The 19,539-nt window shown below is 36.6% G+C and overlaps 1 protein-coding gene across 2 annotated transcripts; it reads right to left on the bottom strand.

Moving 5' to 3' along the window:
* Positions 1-101: 101 nt before the first annotated feature.
* On the bottom strand, positions 102-7,569 carry LOC122083550 (5'-nucleotidase SurE-like). 2 transcript variants are annotated; one of them, XM_042651400.1, is made up of 11 exons: positions 7,343-7,569; positions 6,835-7,144; positions 6,539-6,633; positions 6,175-6,242; positions 6,045-6,088; positions 5,718-5,795; positions 5,466-5,619; positions 1,423-1,572; positions 1,188-1,295; positions 778-843; positions 102-694 (listed from the first exon to the last, which is right to left on the bottom strand). In XM_042651400.1, exons 2-11 carry the CDS (start codon positions 7,113-7,115, stop codon positions 596-598), a joined length of 1,143 nt encoding a protein of 380 aa, XP_042507334.1. In that variant the 5' UTR covers positions 7,116-7,144; positions 7,343-7,569; the 3' UTR covers positions 102-595. The 2 variants fall into 2 exon arrangements, with proteins under 2 accessions (XP_042507334.1, XP_042507332.1); XM_042651398.1 differs by having other exon boundaries at positions 6,835-7,568.
* Between the last annotated feature and the right edge of the window lie 11,970 nt (positions 7,570-19,539).

Below are 19,539 nucleotides of genomic sequence, written 5' to 3'. Positions count from 1 at the left end.
ACAGATGGTTATCATAGAAAACCAAATTATATTAATGATATTCCGACTCACCACCCAATAATATAATTAAATAAACATGGAGAATTAAAACAAGAAAGAGGGGAAAGTTAAGTACGCATATTTCCTCCATACTTTCCAGGAAGAAACAGAATAAAATACAACATAGATGTCCACAAAAATTACATTTTTGAGGCATGATTCAGTATTAAGGGTAAATAGGAGAGTGCGGAAAAAAGTAAACCCCACTGCAGTCTGCATCAAAAGATACAAAAAAGCGAACTCAACTCACTGGACTTAAACAGGAACACCACATTTTCAAACTGAACCAAATATTGTTAGCATCAGGAAAAAGAAGATGACTGGAGATTTTACATCTTGCCCAATACATAAGTTAAACAGAGAAGCGTATGCTTCATTGGTACACAAAGATAAAAGAACCCCAGCTTTTTGGTTGGGCAGGGGTAGGGGGGGAAGAAAGGGACAGAAGAAATCAGAATAAATTTGCATGTTGAATAGAAGGGGGGGAAGAAAAAAAAAATGTAATCCCATTTCCAAATGTACACCGTGTTACCAACCACGTCAATCTAAACAAGCTTTATTGGTCCCTGAAAAGAGTAGCAGCAATCCACTCAGACGCAGATGCTTGAGTTTCAGATTCAGCATGTGATGACAATGATAGAGGAGTAATAGCAACCTGTTACATGGCAGGAAATGCAAATCAATCAGCGGACAGAAAGCCGAGGTATAGAAATTTATACAAAGTCACTTTTTACTTACAAAGCCATTTTCAAGTGCTCTGAAATCAAGATCCTCATCTGTTTCTTCTTGCTCCCTTTCCAGAAACTGAAGTTACAAAAATATGTTACACTTGTGCCAGACAACAACAATCAAGATTACAAATAATAATAATAATAATCCTCATCCAATTCTCATCCATGCCTTTGTAGGTTTGCTTTGCTCCTAGATAAAATTCATTAATCAAAAAAACACATGAATAAAAAATTCTAACGAAAAAAAACAAAGAGAAGAGAAAGTGCAAAGACACAGTAAGCAGTAGCAAAACAAAACAGCTATACTTCAATGAACCAACACTAAATATGAAAAAAGGGTCATGGAGAAGAAGTGCAGGTTGATATAGGTATTGCACCTCCTTCGAACATGGCTTATCCATCAGACATTAAACATACCTCTAGACGGAAATACTTCTTCACTCGTTGGGAATCTGGTTTTCCAGCAACCCCAACTGATTCAATCTCCACATTCTTCCTTTGTGTGCCAATGCGGCGTGCTGCACCCTGTGGACCAATGATATTGGATCATTTCAATGTCTAAATTATGCACCACACACCCAGACAAGGGATTGTAATCTCTCCAATCCAGAAATTTGAAACCTTAACTGCACATTCAATAAAAGAAGCTTACAGCTGCAGATGCATCTCGGCTGAGCTGAGCAAGCTGGAGGCCAAGACTCTGTTGATTGGACATGAACCCAGCAGATGGATGTCTGTTAGCTGAGACAGCTTGCCAACTTGGAAGAGACCTCCACAGACTCTGTCTGGTGACTTTGAAGCCCTGCCAATCACAAAAAAGGAATCATTAAAGCCCATGAATAAAGCCCTGTTCATTGGTTGTACACCAAATAACATTGTAAACAGATTCAATTTGGCATGCCCATCACATCACAGTAGCCACAAGAATTCTCACCCCCAAGAAAAATGCCACATTATTCAGATAATCAGGACACAAACAGAAATTGGAAAATTCAACCAGATGAACCTCAAACATTCCTTATGGCATTATAGTGTCCAAAAGACAAGGCAGAAAAGAATCGAACCATGTTTCATATGTGTTTCAAGGGTTTTTTTTTTTTTTTTTTTTTGGGGGGGGGGGTGGGAGTGGTGAGCGGCTTCTTTCATCAAACCTCAAAATCTTTAGATATACAACAGACCCAAAAACATCATGCTGCTCCAGAGTTCAATCATTTCAGAATCTTTCATGGCTTATGCAACCGTTAAATCTACATTCCACCATTTAAGAATTTACTTCTAAATAACTTCAGAAGGAGCATTAAAATTGATGAAACTAGTGAGCACAGGAATAGTCTACACATGCAGTTGAGATAAGCAACTCTAATTTGAGGGATGTGTATGGTTTCTTTGAGGTTCTTTTCTTTGCTACCATCATGTCAGGTAACAATCATGTCAAATGACACAATAAATGCTTCATACACTGGAAAAAAAAAAAAACCAATCATTCAGTCCGACTGACAAAACTGTCCAGAAATCCCGTTCCATACACCAAACGAAATGCCAACTGAAATGCAATTTACAAGCAAGTAAGATCCAAAGCCTACAAGTTCAAATCAGAAAGGAAAAAAGAATCTATGAATAACCAAGTGGTGATACTTTTTTCCTTTTGGGGGGTGGGGAGGGGACACATGTAGCCTCTATTATCCAACTATTCACAGCTGTTTTCCAGTGTCAATTTAACAATACTGCTGAAAATTGACTCAGCTCTATGTCTTCTTCCTTTTGTTCGTCCCTACATATAGGTTCCTGAAATATATTGAACCGACATGTTCAACAAAAGAATATCAGGCAAAGTTGGTTTCCACACCCCCCCCCCCTTTTGGAGTTCAATATTGTTGGCTCCTAATATTCCAATATCAAGAACCTAACATAGAAGTATGTGGCATCATCTGAAAACATGTTCCCCCAACCAAGGTCAATCTTAAATCAACATGCCAATCATAGTTGTCAAGGCATCTAGGCAACCCAAGGTGTTGGAGACGGAGGTAGATGCAAGGCGACACCCAGAAAGTGACCAAGGCACCCATCTAGGCAACCAAGGTGCATGGGCACCTAGACAACCATGATTCCAATTATAGAATATTAGAGAATTCAATCTCAAGTTTGAGACCCATCTTGTAGCCTGTAAAATTTTTCACAAGATTTGCAAGCCAGTCTTAGTGTTCTAAGGTGCAACATTGTCTCTACTTTTCATGATGCAAGGGATTTCACAAAGATAAAGCCTCAAGGTCTGGAACATAAGCCTCAAAGCTTGAATTTTTAGAAGGCAATACAGGAAAAATAAGTGTCTTTATCAGGCATAAATATATGTATGATAATATAAACTAGATACATTTCATAAGAAATACATAGCAATTAAATGCTTTAAGTCTTGTATCAAGATTGTAGCATTATTTTGGAAGCATATTTTCCTCCAAATTTCATTAGGTGAGGAATGTCTGCCATGCCCATAGGTGTGAGCATATGCCCCTTGCCATGCCTGACATTCCTTCTAAAATATTGGACCCCAATATGCTGCATAAGCCCTGATGAACAGTTGACCGCACTGCTTCAGTGCATTGACTACAGTTTAATGTGGGAAGGTCTCACTGTTAAAAAAAAAAAACTGTGTTAACATTAGTAATTCCCACGGCCAGGGACGTGTGTACAAATTACTACCAAGCAAGAGAGATTCACAATCCCAACTAAAAGCATTAAATGATTAAAAGATCGCATTTAAAAGAAAAGAACTCTCATAACTAGAAAACAGATGAATGAGAAAATCTAGTTGATTCCTGTCCTATGCAGGGAAGAGTTCAATTAATTATATCTGTGCTCTAGGGAGGCTACATATCTTGGTCAGGTTTATTTCGGCTTCTTAGGATTGTAATCTTGAAATTGGAATCTCCATCCTCTAACTTCCTTTGGTCAGTCCCAGTCTCAAGCGAAGGATTCACTTTATTGCATGGGATTCTATCTGCAGACCAAAGGGAGAGGAAGGACTGGGGGTAAGGAGGATAAAAGATATGAATTTGGCTGGCATTCTTAAGCAGATTTGGTGGGTAGCATCCCAGAAAGAGTCTCTATGGGTGAAATGGGTCAATCAAAGATATTTCAAAGGGGAGTCTATTTGGACTGTGAAGCCCATAATTGTTATTGGGTGGAGGAAGTTGGCAAGTTGCTAAAATATTGTGATAGAGCTATGCCATACATGTAGCATATAATTGGCAACGGGCTAGCTACAAAGTTGTTGTTAGATCCATGGCACACAGACAAGATTTGGATCCTTAGATATAGGGAAAAGATCCGATATGAAGCAGGTATAGACAGGCTTGCAGTTGTGCAGTCCATTCTCAGAGATGGTGAGTGGAACCCAAGGCTGGGTAACTCACTGAAGCTCCGTCGTGTTTGGGACCAGCTGGGCTGCATTAATAGTCTGAGTGGCACAGCTTCAGACTCCATCATTTGAAAAGGTCAACCACTGGTCTCTTCCCCACTAGATCAGCTTGGACATTATCAGAAACCCTCACCCTAAGGTGCCCTAGGCTGAAACTATTTGGTTTTCATCACACATCCCACATCAATCTCTCACAGCTCGGAGATGTTTGACAGATGCGCTTCCTACCAGGGACCAACTTAGGAGGAGATTGATTCAAGTACCCTATTGCTCTCTCTGTTGGATGCCATTGGTAGATAGAGATCATCTTTTCTTTGATTTCCATTCTCCTCCCAAATTAGGGGGACATTTTAAATGGTGCTCCCCTTCCAGAGGCCGGGGAGAAGTATTATGTTGGAGGTGCAGTCTGTGGAAAATGCATTCAAATGGTATTCCATAGGGTGCATTGCTAAACTTGCATGCTGCAGTACAATTGCGCATATTTGGCAAGAAAGGAACCTCCAAAACTTTTTGGAATAAGCATCGTCCTAGATTTGATATCATCATGGACATTCGGTCAAATGTGGAGAACTGGAGTCATGCTATAGTGAATTATCCCAAGGGGCCAAAATCTTTGAGAAAGCTGTACTTAGTGGGGATACAGGGCTTTTGGGTGTTCGGGTTTGAGTACATCCCCCCCCCCCCCCTTTTCTTTGTATTGAGTGGGTTGCAGACCATTGGTAACCCCTTGTATTTTCTGAGGGTTGTCTTGGGTTTTTAAGTGTCCTGTTTTTAAGAGTCCCTTTGCCTCTAGATGGGTCTATCCATCAAGAGCTGTCAGGGACTCCTCTTTAATGGTTGTATAGTTCTTTCCTTCTTTCGAACAAATTTGATATTACCAATCCAAAAAAAAAACCTAGCTGAAACACCCAAATGGCTCCTTTAATCAACCATCTTTCCTTCTTTCGAACAAATTTGATATTACCAGTCCAAAAAAAATAATCTAGCTGAAACACCCACATGGCTCCTTTAATCAACCATCTTATTACATGAAATATTTCAGTAAGAGACAAAACATCAAGATAGTTATAGTTTCAAACAGAAAAATATAAGGCACTGATCAAACAAACCTGCAGACAAAAATGGAATCCCTAAATGTTGGCAAAGAAATATCACCATCATATTAAAGTTAATATCTCATTAAACTGTATTAGCATCAAGGCTTGCAGACATGTTAATATTTGTATCAAATGACATTCAGTACTCTGAACAAACTTTAAACTAGGGTTGAAAATACAAACCTTGTTTGTCAAGGGAGAAGTAGGAATCTCTATATTCAGAGAGCAACTTTTGGGGAATACTCCTTTCTCGATATCTCTTATGGCTGCATGTATTAACGGTAAGCACACCTTAACCGCATCTTTAAAATCACTTTCACTGCTTTCATCTTTCTTCCTATCAATGGATTACAAGGAAGCAGCTTAAAACATACATACACAGATAAATTAAAATAAAAAAGAATTTACCAGGAAAACAATAAAATATGCACCAACCACTTCAATGATATAGAAAGAGATGGTACACCACAGATCAAAGCTTCCCTTGCCCCGGCAACAGCACCTGAATAGAAACTGTGGGGAGTTCCAAGAAAATTTAGCTTACAAAGAAACACAAGAAGACATAGCAGGTAAAATAATAATCATGCAAACAGTAAGACTGAGTCCACAAAACTAATTTATAAATAAATATACAATCAGGCTAGTGAGATATTAATGGATTGACCACTTTTAGAGTTTCATGGCAGTGTGAACTACAAGATATGAAGGGATAACTCAACCAAGAATATGTCAAAGATATGAAGGGATCAGCATGCTACTTACATTTGATGACCACAACTTGATCCCTTGTTGATTCCACTGATGACCTGAATATCAAATTCGAAACTTGAAATGTAAAAGTTGGTGATTGCAAAGCCACAATCTACATGAAGAGGAAAAAACAAAAATATACCAGCGCTGGTTTTGACCAAGAAAACAATGCACCCGACAAAGCTAAAGAGACACAATCAGCAGGAGTTCCTGATCCGAAAATAAAAAATCCAAAAGGTGAATACAATTAAATTATGACAAGAAAATAGCAAAATCAAAATGAAATTAGTTACCTATACTTACAAGCATAACATCCCAAGCCCCCCAATTACAAAAACAGGCAACAGAACAAAACAAAAATGACCAACCATTTGAAGTAAACAACAATATTCAGGTTATCAAATAACCACATGATTTCAGAAAACCCAATTCCAATTTTGAGTTGAAAGATAGATATACAAAAAAAGATTACGGGTGAAGCTGGGGAAACTCAAGGTAGCATTTACCAGAAACTTCAAATGCTGTGGCCCCGCTAATCTCTGCGGAACACACTTCAAGCTTCTCTCGGAGCGTCACAGAGTGACCCGAAACGGATTTATCCCTGCATCACCCCAATAACAACTGAATAATTGAGCTCAATAGAAAGGGAGAAAAGTTGGGTTAATCATATTATACCAAAATTTATTTTTTTATTTATTTTTATTTCTTTTTTAAATCCCAATATACCCAGATGGGATCATGGGAGAAAACAAAACATTTCAAAATTCCGAAGAAAAATTCATTAAAATGGGAAAGCACCCACGATTGAGGAGCGCAGACGTGAACATTGCATTGACCTTCTTGGACGAGAGCTTCGACAAGGAAGGTAAGACCAGGTGATTCAGTCCCATCCCCATTGGTCACTAGAACAATGGGTTTCAAGCAATCGTTGACAGTCTCCGAAGCAGAAGAAGAAGGAGCTTCGAGGGATTCATCGGGCTTGTTGGAAGGTTCTTCTTCGCCGCCCTTTCTGCTAATAAGAACTTCTTGTAGATTAGAGACGAGAGCAGGGGGTAGGAAGTTGTTCTTTACAGAAGTCATCATCAAGTCAAAAGGATCCAACCCTCAAAGTTCTATTCAATAACAGAGAGATTTAGAACGAGAGAGAAAGAGAAATAATGATAAATTGACAGTTTTGGGATGATTAGTGTTCAAAAGGACAAATGAGAAATAAGAAATAAGAAATAAGAAAAAAAAGGAAGAACCCTAATACAGATTGGAAAGACTGGCCCAAAAAAATAGGGCAATAAAGCACTGTTAGAAAAGATCACCTCTGGAACAGAGAGAGAGAAGAAAAAGCAGAGAGACCGAGTCTAATGGCGATTCTTCAGAATAGACGCGCAGAGAGAGAGAGAGAGAGAGAAGATTGCTTGTTCCTATTGGAGGGGAAAAGGATAAAATGTTGTCTTCCCGAACTGGGTATGTTTGATGATTTGCAGAGAAAGGAGGAAGGATATATGATATGAAATGGATGACGGGAATGGATACACCGGTGATTCGTTGGAACGCACGGATATCACAAGTTCTCGTGGGACCCTTTTATAGTTGGAACATTTGGCGATGATCCTTGGGAGTGATGAAGATGATAGACGGTTGTGGATGAGCGTTTAGACTCGTAGATTTACCACAATAACCATCGCAATCATAGAAACTGAAACAGTTAACGGTTGAACGTTGCGACAACGGCGCAACTTAGACTGGTTGGAGAGTCGTGCGCCGTTGTAAACCGTGTTCGTGACGTACGGGATTGCACCCCTTTGGGTCGACCGAGGTCCAGAAATCCTGGATTGTGTCTCACTTCTCACGGTCTCTCAAGTCTCAACTCTCAACCAAACCGGTCAATTTGATTCGGTTTCAGTAGGGATTCGTTTTCTGGAAATCAATAATTCTCGCTCCTATCGATTTCAACTTCTCTTACGAGCACTTATCGGTCTATCTGTTTTTGTTGTGCAAATCCTTAGTCATATGGGATAAATGAAGAGATTCAATATTCACAAGGGTAGAGAGAAACTGATTCTTTTTTCTTTTTTTTTTAATACTTCTTACCATATAAATTTATGTACATGTGGATTGAGTTTTTCTAAGCAACAATGGAAGGTCGATGTCCATCCTTGTACTTGATTTGATATCTCCAAAATGAAGGATATTTTAGATGTTAAGTTTTCCTTATGCCCATGATTGTACTTGGATGTGTCCATGAACAATAAAGGGTATTTCGAACATTACATTGTTTTTCAACGAAGGACAGATGGCCATAATTGCAATTGGATGAGTTTTTTCCAAAGAGGGAAAAGTATTTAAGGCCTCCAAGAAATTACATATGTAGAAAAATTTTCCCTCCCCACCAAATAAGACAATAAAAAAAGGAGCAAAGGGCAGGGGCGGAAGGGATCCATGCATTCCGTCAATAATTTGTCAAATATAGAGGGGTGGGTTTTGGTCATTTTGATCCTCTTACCATGTCCATCACACAGCATATGTAGGATGGACGGCCGTACGTATAACTTAAAAAAAAATTAATAATAATAATAATTTCCGTTTGGGACCATCACAATAAAGTTTATTGAAACTAGCCATTCATTTGGGTGAGAATGGGTCCAATGGGAAGGGCTTATAAATCATGTGATGAGCCTGCACGTTTAAAATGACGTGCAGCCCACCAGACGGTCCAGACCAGACCAACAGGCCAACTTAGATGGCCAAATGGGTGTCCACGTCACTCCCAATTAGTTAACTAATAAAAGACTTTTATATATTGGGTATTTTATTTATTTATTTTTCTTTAGAAATTTAATTCTTCATTGATGCCCTGGTACTTTGCATTTGTACCATGAAGAACCAATTAAAACCATTTCAGTGTGGGTTGGGCCAGCATCTGCTTTCGGTTGAGTTGGCCTACAACTTAAATTAATAGAACATATACATGGAAGAGGATTCCCACGCCACCACCAGCAGAGGAATCTCCAATGCCACAATAATCACGGTGCAAAAGAACAGTAAAAAAAGAGAGAAAATTCCTACACTATTAGAATGAGAATCTTTTTGTCAGTAAACATACGGGGGAGAGGATTCCCCCTGCCACCACTAGGAGACCTCTTCCGATAAGTTGAGATTATTTGCACATACATTTTAGGATTAAACACCTGTCTCATTTACTATCATTTAAAGAGCGAAGAAGAATATTATGAAAACAAAAAAGACACGTATTAACACATAAAGTGTACGTTTAAGTGAATATACATGCAAAAAAAATCCAAACTCTCCACATTGTAATTAATTGGAAGAGGTGCCAACCAATTGCAATAGTAGTGGTCTTCAAGTTTTGGAAGGGAGGTAGAGTTTTTTTGGTTCATTGTTCGTCCTAGAAGAGGGCCCATAGGCCATTAGGTCGGTTTCTAAAGAGGCAGCTTGATGTGGTTGGGTGGATGCACTACTTGTGTGCTTGTGCGGTGGGGACTTAGAGTAGATCCGTTCTTACTTTCAATAAAAGATGAAGGGACCATGTTGTCCTGAAAACACTTTCACAACTTACTGTTTTAGGCCTTGAATTGATTCTCTGTTTGATTGCCTAGGGTATGTTAATGTCTCCATGTTTCTATCTAGCTTCTCTCACACCAGAGACAGATTTCTATTTCTATCTCTATCTCTCCTCCCATAACAAGGGGATATATATATATATATATATATGTCATTTCTATAAAAGGAAGAGAGATATAGACACAGTGAGGCACTAAGCATATGCTACTCATTCTGATAGTACTGTTCTTTCTCCTAATCTTAACAGGAAAAAGAACTCTATTAGTCAGGTGTACGAAACGCCCAAACACAGTAGACACAAAATGACCGTGCTGCTCCACCCTTATATGGGCTAAAGATACTCTTGCATGTACTCTCATGGGCCTACATGTCTAGTGTTTCCTACAATAGACCAGCAATATTCTTTTATCCTTTAGCAAAAGAAGTGTGTATTCTGAACAAGTGAAAAAGGGAAGTACAACGATGAAGAGCACATAAGGGGTTGAGAGATAATTTCATGTGAAGAATAGAGAGATAGATATAGAGTTGTTAGCGTACAACAATGTTATTAATTAACATTAACTTAAACGAGCAATCACCATGTGGATGAGCTTATTATATTAATTCCATCCAAACTGTGTACTAAATTGGATTATACCTTCATGAATCAAGCTCATTTTATAATCTAAACAAACCTCTCTCTCTCTCTCTCTCTCTCTAAAGAAAAGGAAAGGCCAAACTATGAAAACTAATTTTATTTGTTAGATCTAGATTTGCACACTTCCCTTTGCTTGTTAAAGTGGGTTGAGCATTTAATCCTTCTAAGTTAGAAAATTATAAAATGAAAATTGTTTCACGTGTGACAAATTTTGAACTGCAAGATAGTCCATTATAATATTTTGAAGGCAAGTCTTGAGTGAAACCCCATATATACGCATAAAAATACAAGAATAAAACTGATTAAGAACTTCAACAGTTCAACCTAAGCCTGCGGAAAAAGCATCTTTTATTTGGCCTCATCTTATAGGAAAAGTCAAACTATCAAACTAAGGCAGGGTTTGGTATGCATTCTTATTTCATTGAAAATACATTCTGAAATTTAAAAACGCTTTTTCATTCTCAGATTCAGGAATGCATCCAAGAATGAAGTCCATCTTGGAATTTGGTTTTTAAGCATTATGAGTTTTCGTTAATAGCTCCATTCTACAGGAACTCAATAGATCTACACAAGTCTTGTTCCCTTATCGGCCAATAGCTTTTCTACCATGATATCTCAAAAGTAAATGCCCATAAGTTGTTTGATGAAATACTGAAATACTGAAATGCTGAAAATGGATGTGATCATTCTAAAATCAAGAATGCACTTTGTTGTTCCTAGGTTGATACTGATAGGAGAGGTGAATCATAATTTATAAAAATAACAAACACACCCGAATTACCACTCAAATTGCCTAGGACCAATACACTTTATTCAGAATATGTATCCAAACAATGTTCTTATTCTGAGTTAAAAATGTATTTTACAATTTGAGAATGAGAATGCATACCAAACATAGCCTGAGCCGTTGATACTTTTTTTAATATAGTTAGGCCCCAAGGAGAGCTGAACTCACGACCTCTTAATTTTGAGGTGCTGGTCTTTGATACTATAAACAACGATAAATTAGTTTTTTTTTTTTTTTTAATATCCAATTAGGCTTACTTTTTTTTTTTCGATAGGAAAGAAATAACATAAGATAATCAAGCTTAATTGATAACAATACATGCACATTAATCTAATATAATTCAAATAAGTATTATGTTTTTTGCAACTACCTCCATTAATGGGTTCTCTTCTCTCTTTAGAGGAAGATTTTAAGACGAGAATTGTTTGGTAAAGCATTCAAATTTCGAAACTAATGAACTTTAATTTGACTAACCCAATCAACTACCTTCTCTACCTTTTCTTATGGACATTCAAAATTTCCAAACTATGTCTACTTGTTGGTTAGCTCAGTCTAAGAAATCACATTTAATGATATATTCAGATCTTCACTTCCAACCATCTCTCTTCTCCCTATTTAATTTTGCATCTAACCCACATTTAAATACTATCAATGTGTCTTGAATTTAAGTTTGAATTGAACTCTTGGCCTGCCCCTACATGGTACCAACAAATGGGATTGAATTCCTTTGTGGCACAACAGGGAGTCTAGCTTGCATCCAATGATCAGAAACGTTCAGGCACAAAGCTCAAGGCGTTTTTGAACGATGAATGCACACCAAACACCTTACTACACCACAAAAGATCCAAGTCCCAACAAATGGCTTTAGGAATTTTGTTCAGGAAGATTGATTTTTCTACAGGAGATGAGTGTAGATATCTGTGATTTTCGACCTTTTTATGTTTATTTCAATTTTGGGTTGGATTCAGGATTTAGAAAATTGAAACCAATCACCTCAGCATATGGGATTGGTTATTTTTTGGGTAGAAGCATATGGGCTTGGTTGACTTATTAGGTAACCAACACCAATCAAAAACCCATGATCCAATTTTAAATTGGTTCATATGCATATATGGAAGAAATATTGTCTTCTTACTCTTAATCTGAGCCATTACCTATAAACCTGATAAACCCACCAAGACCCACATGAGTTGGGCCTGGGTTTTGAATGCTCAAGACACACATGGCATTCATGTTAAGGGTGTTATTCAATTCGGTTTCGGTTATTCAGTTTTATTCATGATACAATAACATAGTCTTATCCCAATTAAATGGGGTCCACCAAATGGATCCTTACTCTACAATCATCTTTATTCAAAATCATACAAGATATGAGACCTTAATTAAGCATGTCTTTTCTCACCACTTCTCCAAATAATTCATCATCCACATTTATTGAAATAGTAAAAAAGACTATAATTTTACCCGATTCCTTATTCTGTTTGAAAATAGGAAATTTTGTTTCATTTAACGGTTTTATTCATGAAGGTGAAATCGAACCAAAGAAGATTCCAACTTTTGAAATCAAAATCACACCAACGTACTTTGATTTGATTCGGTTTTAAATAATGGGTTTCAATTTCGATTCTAAATTGACACCCTTAAATTTCATTCCTCAATGCAGCAGTTTCCTTTCAAAGAATAGTAACTGATGAGTACTAGCTACGCTCTTGTGCAAGCTTTGTAGTTATAGTCAGCTAACCTAACAATGGCCCATAAACATAAAAGGAATAGCAGAAACATTGGATCTCCATTGCTATATTTTCAGATAATACCAGAGCCATTTATAGAATTTATTAGAGATAAGCTCATGGAGAGTCCACCACACTTATTTGCTCTTCCCTCAAGAACTCGTGTATTTTATGTTGCTGTCAATAGATATGACCAGGGTTTTAAAAACAGGAATCCACAAATGAATCGATTCCTGATCCGGATCGGATTGAAATTCATTGGAATCAATCCCAAGAACCCTAGAATCAATCATTTGATCTGAAAATTCACCGATTTAAGGTAATCTTGGTGTGAATATTTCGATTTAAAATGAAAGAAATGAGGATCAATCTCGACCAGTTTCCCCACATATGACGCAATGTGATAATCCATCCCAACTTGACAAGCAATAATTTTGGGTGATCATGATGTAGGGTTGTTAGCTTTACTAGGTAAAGGCATAGTGAGTGCCTCGTGGTGTAATGGAGGGTGACATTACATGCATATACCCGAGGCATCAAAATCCATTGAGATATGTGGGTCGATGGATGTGGGTATACCATGTTATTAATTACTTTGTGAAAGAAGAAACATCAGATATGGTGCCCAGAACAAGCAGGAGAGATAAAAAGCGCGAAGAGATCACTTTAGGGTTCCAGAGGGTTTAGAAATTCTATGATGACAAGAACAAGCAGGAGAGATAAAAAGCATGAAGATACCACTTTAGGATTCCAAAGGGTTTAGAAAATTCTATCAAGAACAGCTAAATATTAAGGGATTGTGGGGTTTATCACTTCCATCTTCTTCATTGACATTGTGGGGTTCATCACTTCATCACCCACTAAGGTTGACCATCTCACCTCAGTGCATTACCCCAACAATAGCAGGACCAGTAGTAGTTGAAATGTGCATATATCATGTTTTGGGGAATAATCTCACATCACCCCTCCGATTAAAAATTTGAGCTTTTGAATTGAAATTTAATATGATATCAAACCATTACATTCAATTATATTAATTAAACATATGTGTATGATCATTCCTTCTTTTCACATATATATTCATTTTGGCTACACGTGTAACTGAAGGGAGAAATCATATACTAGTTGAGTCCCTCCATCCAATAGTTTAAACTTTGGAATTGAAATCTAACACATATAATAGTATATCTTTCAATCTTTGGATTCCATTAGCATGAGTTGCCTTGTCATAGGGTTGTCAAACCTCAACCTCAATTGGCGAAATCAGTTTGAACTGACTGATCAACTTGAATCAAACAAAATCTTATTGAATTAGCTTTGGATTGAGATGTTGTGGATCCAAGTTAACCCAGACGGGGATCGCACTGAAATCAAACCAAACATGAAAAGCCAAATCGAAATTGAAATCAAGCCGATGATCATAAAAAATCTAACTTTTCACAAATATGTATTATCTACATAATAAATCAAATCTAAACTGAATCAATCTCGAAATCCTAAACCTAATCTTGTCATCATTATCACACCAAGACTGACAACACCGAAGCCACCCTTAAATCTCCTCCTCTTGGAGTCTCACTTGTTTGATATTTCCATGGAGGGTGGGGGGTTCGTATCACTACCATCTTCTTCAATTGACAATGGCTAGTAGTGGTTGGTGGATATCACATTATCACGTGGTCCATGCTTTGTCCAACCCCCTTTCATCAGGATCCGACAAAGATTCACTTGATGACATCAGCAGTAAGCAAACCACCAAAGCCCCTGGGCCTGGACCCACCCAGGTGACATGTCCCATTAATTAATATGAAATGACATCATACGTATATGTATATGGGGCGGTATCATAATTTGCATGTCAGTGGCGCCGACAGAACAGTAAAGCAATAATGGAACCAAACCCCAAAGTGAGACTTTTGTTTTATTTTTTTAATTTGTTTAACTCAAAGAGAGTGAAAATTCAACTCCACCTTTCTAATCTCTATCTTGTCAATCACCGACCAACCATACCCACGTGGCAAGAAAAAGATTAACGGCCATGAAAAACGGATTCACATCACTAACTAAATGGAATATTCTTTTGTTTTAACTGTTTTCAAGTATCCACTCATGGGGATTTAACCTTTTTCTTTTCTTCTTTGCTTAGATAGATAATTGATGATGATGTCACATATTACGTAATCGTTTTCCCCTCATTTTCAATATTTGAACATTCAACCCTTCTTTTATGTTTTTTCTTTTTCTCTATTTAAAAATATATATTCAATACAAAATATCCTATTTGCATAATTCAGATAACCCAGGATGAAAGTAGACTATGATATCAGATATTCTTTTTTTTTTTTTTTGTACAATGATGTCAGATATTCAATAGTATCACTATCATATATTATCGATGGAAGAAGAAAATGGTACACACGAGGAGTCTACTAGCCCTAAGCAAAGAGCTCTTGTTCTTCCAAAGTGCAACCACCACTTATTGCCACCACAACTCTTTATATCTCAACCAAGGTTTTAAAACAAAGCATTGGGTATCATGCCTGGTATTGGGGATACTGACGCTGATGTTGATATTGATATTGATATTGATATTGATATTGATACTATACATATTAATTGAATCAATTTATATCAATCCAATTGTAGATCGAAAGATCACTTTATAATTTAGAATATGCATTTTAATTGTATCACTATTGTATCTGTATCGAACTTTGGTAATACCGATGTGTCAGCTATATCGGGCTATTGGCCATAAGATAACAGGACTTAGAATACTAATATGATCATCCATTCAATTTAGGAATGTCGCACTAGTCGATTATAACTGTCATGTGATAGTATCTTTGGTGCTCAAATTTTAACCTTGGTAGGGCATATCGTCAAGTCTCATCCATTTGAAATTTTTCAATTTAAATTGATTATTATATGTGGCAAAACTAATGATCGCAATTAGGTTAAAAAGTCAAATACGAATGAAAAGAAGAATAGTAGTTCAACGGAAGAGTCTTATACAAGGGAAGACAACTCTTAGCCAGTTGGTGGTACCCCCTGCCAAAAGGCGACAAGAGCCCTAGAAGTCATGGGAGAACCAGAATTAGCTCCTGGCACAGTTTCATGACAACACATACATCCTTTTGTTTCTATAAATGCCTCTCCTTGTTGCTATATTTAGAGTGTTAGAGGAGAACTAACTTTGTGGAAGAAAAAGGGTGCATGTTATCGCAAAACCGGAAGTGTAGAGTCTTTATACTTCATGTATAATATATCTTATAGCTAAAAAAAAAAAAAAAATTTAATACAAGATGAGTTATGTGGCTAAATTTTATTGTGAAAATCTGATATGTGATCAATCAAAAGAGTGAAAGAAAAATTACAAGATGAGGTCATATGGTTGAGTTCTACAGTGGTATTTGATCAAGAAAATGATCTATCAAACCAACTGTTCATCTTGACCAAAAGAGTCATTAAAGACTAAATTACAATGGTCTGAACCTTTTTTTTTTTTTGATAGATAGAAAATTAACTATTAGTGAGAAAAAAACTGCAATACATCTATCAGTAAATAAAAAGGAAGTAAGAAAATTGGGTTGGGTTGGGTTGGGTTGGATTGGGTTGGGTTGGGGAGAAGTCCAAATAGTGTGGCACTGAGTAGATGCTCCATGAGTGGCCAGACTGTCTGCAGTGGAATTGCCTTCACGAATAATATGAGTATATGAGATTGAATCAAAGCAGCTCGCCATATCCCAACAATCATCAATAATGTGCTTAATCTTCCAAGGCATTGACTGAAAGTAACATTGTAGTATATTGATGATGGTAAAATTATCCCCTTCAATCTGAAAATTGAGGTACCCAATCTCTCGAGTCAGCCTCAAAGCATGGAATACTGCCAGGGCCTCAGCTACACAAGCTGTAGCATTGCCAATTCTAATGGAGAAACCAAGGAGGAAACAACCATTATGTGATTAAATAATTTTGAACTTTGAACGCATGTGAATTTATTTATTTATTTATTTATTTTTAAACATTGTTTTGACTTTATATAACATTGATACTACCAATCCAAACCGACTTAGATTTTCACCTCCCCCAGCACCGAGAATTCTTCTTATTAGTAGATTCAATCTCTTAGTCCCTCTGGAAAAGAAAAAGAATTTTACATTCTTCTTTTGGAGGAAGGAGGTGTCAACCAGCTTTCTCTCCCAGCCTCTGGAAAAGGTTTGGTCAAGTAAAATTAATGGTGGTAATGATGATGATGTGGATGGATAAAGTATAAGTCTTTTCATGATGGTCTCATTCAGCTATGTAAATTTTGAGAAATATATGTATATGATGTTATTGCTCCTCCAGTCTTTTCTTTTATCCTTTCTATCACAATTTATATGCTTTGCACTAAGGGAGAAATAGCAAACAAGGATAGAGAAAGAGAGAACTAACAATTAAGAGGAACATTACTTTGATTATATTTGTTTTTAAAGGGAAAAAAAATGTAATTAACATCGAATTCCATGCTCAAATGTCAAGCTTAAGTTTCAACAAAATTTGCCATATATGACTTAACGGGACATTGAAATACTATTTTGTGCTTTCTACCTTCTTTTTTTTTTTTTTTTTTTACAAATAATAATATGAAGGAAAATAATTTGACCAACCTATGAGCGGAAATTCTTGAGAATCAAGAATTAGATCCCATCGATTCTGATATGATTCAATTGAAATCAGTAATTCAATTTTAATTCTAAAAACCATTGGGGGGATAAAAATAAAAGAAGGAGAAGAAAATAAATAATTCTTCTTAATATTCCAATGGCCCAATCCACACTCTTTTTATGTAGAAGAGATATCCATAGACTTTGAGGAGAAAGAAAGTGGAAGAAGGGATCCATAGACTGTGAGGTTCAATTGGTGATGTAATCTTTGACTTCATTTAAATTAGAAATTAGATACTTTTATTCCAAGTAACCTAATATCAGGTGATAGGATGAAGGTAATTAATTTTTAATGAAAAAAAAAGGAGGAAGGTAATTCAATTTTTTTTCCTTGGTAAAAATCAAGTCAGATGTTTTGGATTCTAAATTTCACAAAAGAAAGCTTAAGGTTATGATGAAAGCAAGTGGCTGGCAAGTGGGCAACCCACATGCAATATTGGTGGTTGGATGTAGTTGTACCATCATGTGAAAGTATCTAGAAATAATCAAAATAGGTCACTTGATATTAGGTTTCGGATTATTTACTCTTTAGTTTCGGATTCAATTATTTACTCTCTCCCCCCTATACTTCCTTCTGTGTTCATGCACCTCTTGTTACCATGGGAACACATTTTATGGACGAGCTTGTCCATAAGGTATCCATGGGCAACCTAGCTATTTGTATAATATTTTGATGGAGGCTTAGATTTTATTGGAAGACAATTAAATACAAAGGCCACTTCTCACATGTTAAGTTCCAGATCAAATCTAAGTCGATCAACTAACAAAATAAAATTTTAAGACACCGAAAACCACTAGAATATCAAAAAAGTTGAATGACTAAATAGGAGGGTACCTGATCAAGCTTAAGTATAAAATTTGTCAAATTGCTATGGACATTGTTTTTTTGAACCGCATGGATCCAACAGAGGAGACCCCCACGCTTGCCCCCTACCCATCGAGCGACCAGTTCTTATTCATATTAAAACCATCTGTTTCGATGCAAATCAAAACCGAACCGAGAAGAGAACTTTTGAATATATAATTGAATCATTTTTCTACGATTCGGTTTGGTTCGATTATACATATATAGTTGGTTTTAGTTCCAATATTCGTTTCCATTTTGACACCTTGAGGTTGGGATATCTCAACTCAGGCTTGGCTTGGCACCTGGTTGGTATATCTTAACCCAAGTCTGGCCACATTAGGTCGAGGACGATTAGACTTTGCTATATTTTTATCATTTTTAAGATATTGTTTAAATGAGAATAGGAAGAAAATAATTTTTTACTATGCCAAACTTGACCTACTAGGCTTGAGGCGAGTAGGCTAGGCTTGGCCTGGTTTTATGGGTAATTTATCCATTATTAATGGAAGATGAAGTTTTTAAAAATCACGAGATAAATATGAGTAATTTATTTTCCAATTGTTTTAAACTAAACCATTTAGTCTCATTCAAAGTTGAGAGAGTGCACAATAATGTCCAAAGTATTTGATACACATACATGATTTTTTTTTTTTTGGGTAAATACATACAAAGGATGTGCGCCAATGCAAAAGGGGTTAATTGATTGAATTAATTAGTTTATGTAATTTAGCATATGATTCATCTAAATCATGTCCTCTCTATCCAGCGATCGAAATGAACATATCATCTATACACATAGAAGAATAAATGTTTCATGACATTTGAAAAAGGGTTGTATATCTTGGAGAAAAGGCCTAGAGCCCTGGTGTAGTATTTTTAGAAAACATAACAAACCTTTATGATTATTTCAACTCGAATTTGGAGAGCTATGAGAGTTGCGTACTGGTTGGTGGTCCAAGGTTTGATTCTATTATTCATAGAGGTGTAAATTCCTAAATTGAATCGGTAAAACCATCCCAGACTAAACCGATTGAACTCGAAACAAATCAAACCAAAGGCTTATAATTGGGCCGATTTCAGTTTGGGATATTGTAACTCTATAGCAAATCGAACTGCATAAAAAACCGAATGGACTAGAAACCAAACTGAAATCGACTCAAAACTCAGACCGAAACAGAAATCAAACGAGTAAGAAATTGAAAACACTCCAAAATTCAT

This window comes from Macadamia integrifolia, chromosome 7, assembly GCF_013358625.1.
Source record: "Macadamia integrifolia cultivar HAES 741 chromosome 7, SCU_Mint_v3, whole genome shotgun sequence".
In the NCBI taxonomy this organism is placed as follows: Eukaryota; Viridiplantae; Streptophyta; class Magnoliopsida; order Proteales; family Proteaceae; genus Macadamia; species Macadamia integrifolia.
Note: the sequence above shows the minus strand (reverse complement) of the source record. Positions and strands in the feature narration are given on the sequence as shown.

Coding starts and splice junctions, on each gene's coding strand:
- LOC122083550 (XM_042651400.1), bottom strand. CDS start 7,115: ATGATGACTTCTGTAAAGAACAACTTCCTACCCCCTGCTCTCGTCTCT. Junction 6,634..6,834: donor CACGTCTGCGCTCCTCAATC/GTGGGTGCTTTC, acceptor GGGGTGATGCAG/GGATAAATCCGTTTCGGGTC. Junction 6,243..6,538: donor CACAGCATTTGAAGTTTCTG/GTAAATGCTACC, acceptor TTTTCGGATCAG/GAACTCCTGCTGATTGTGTC.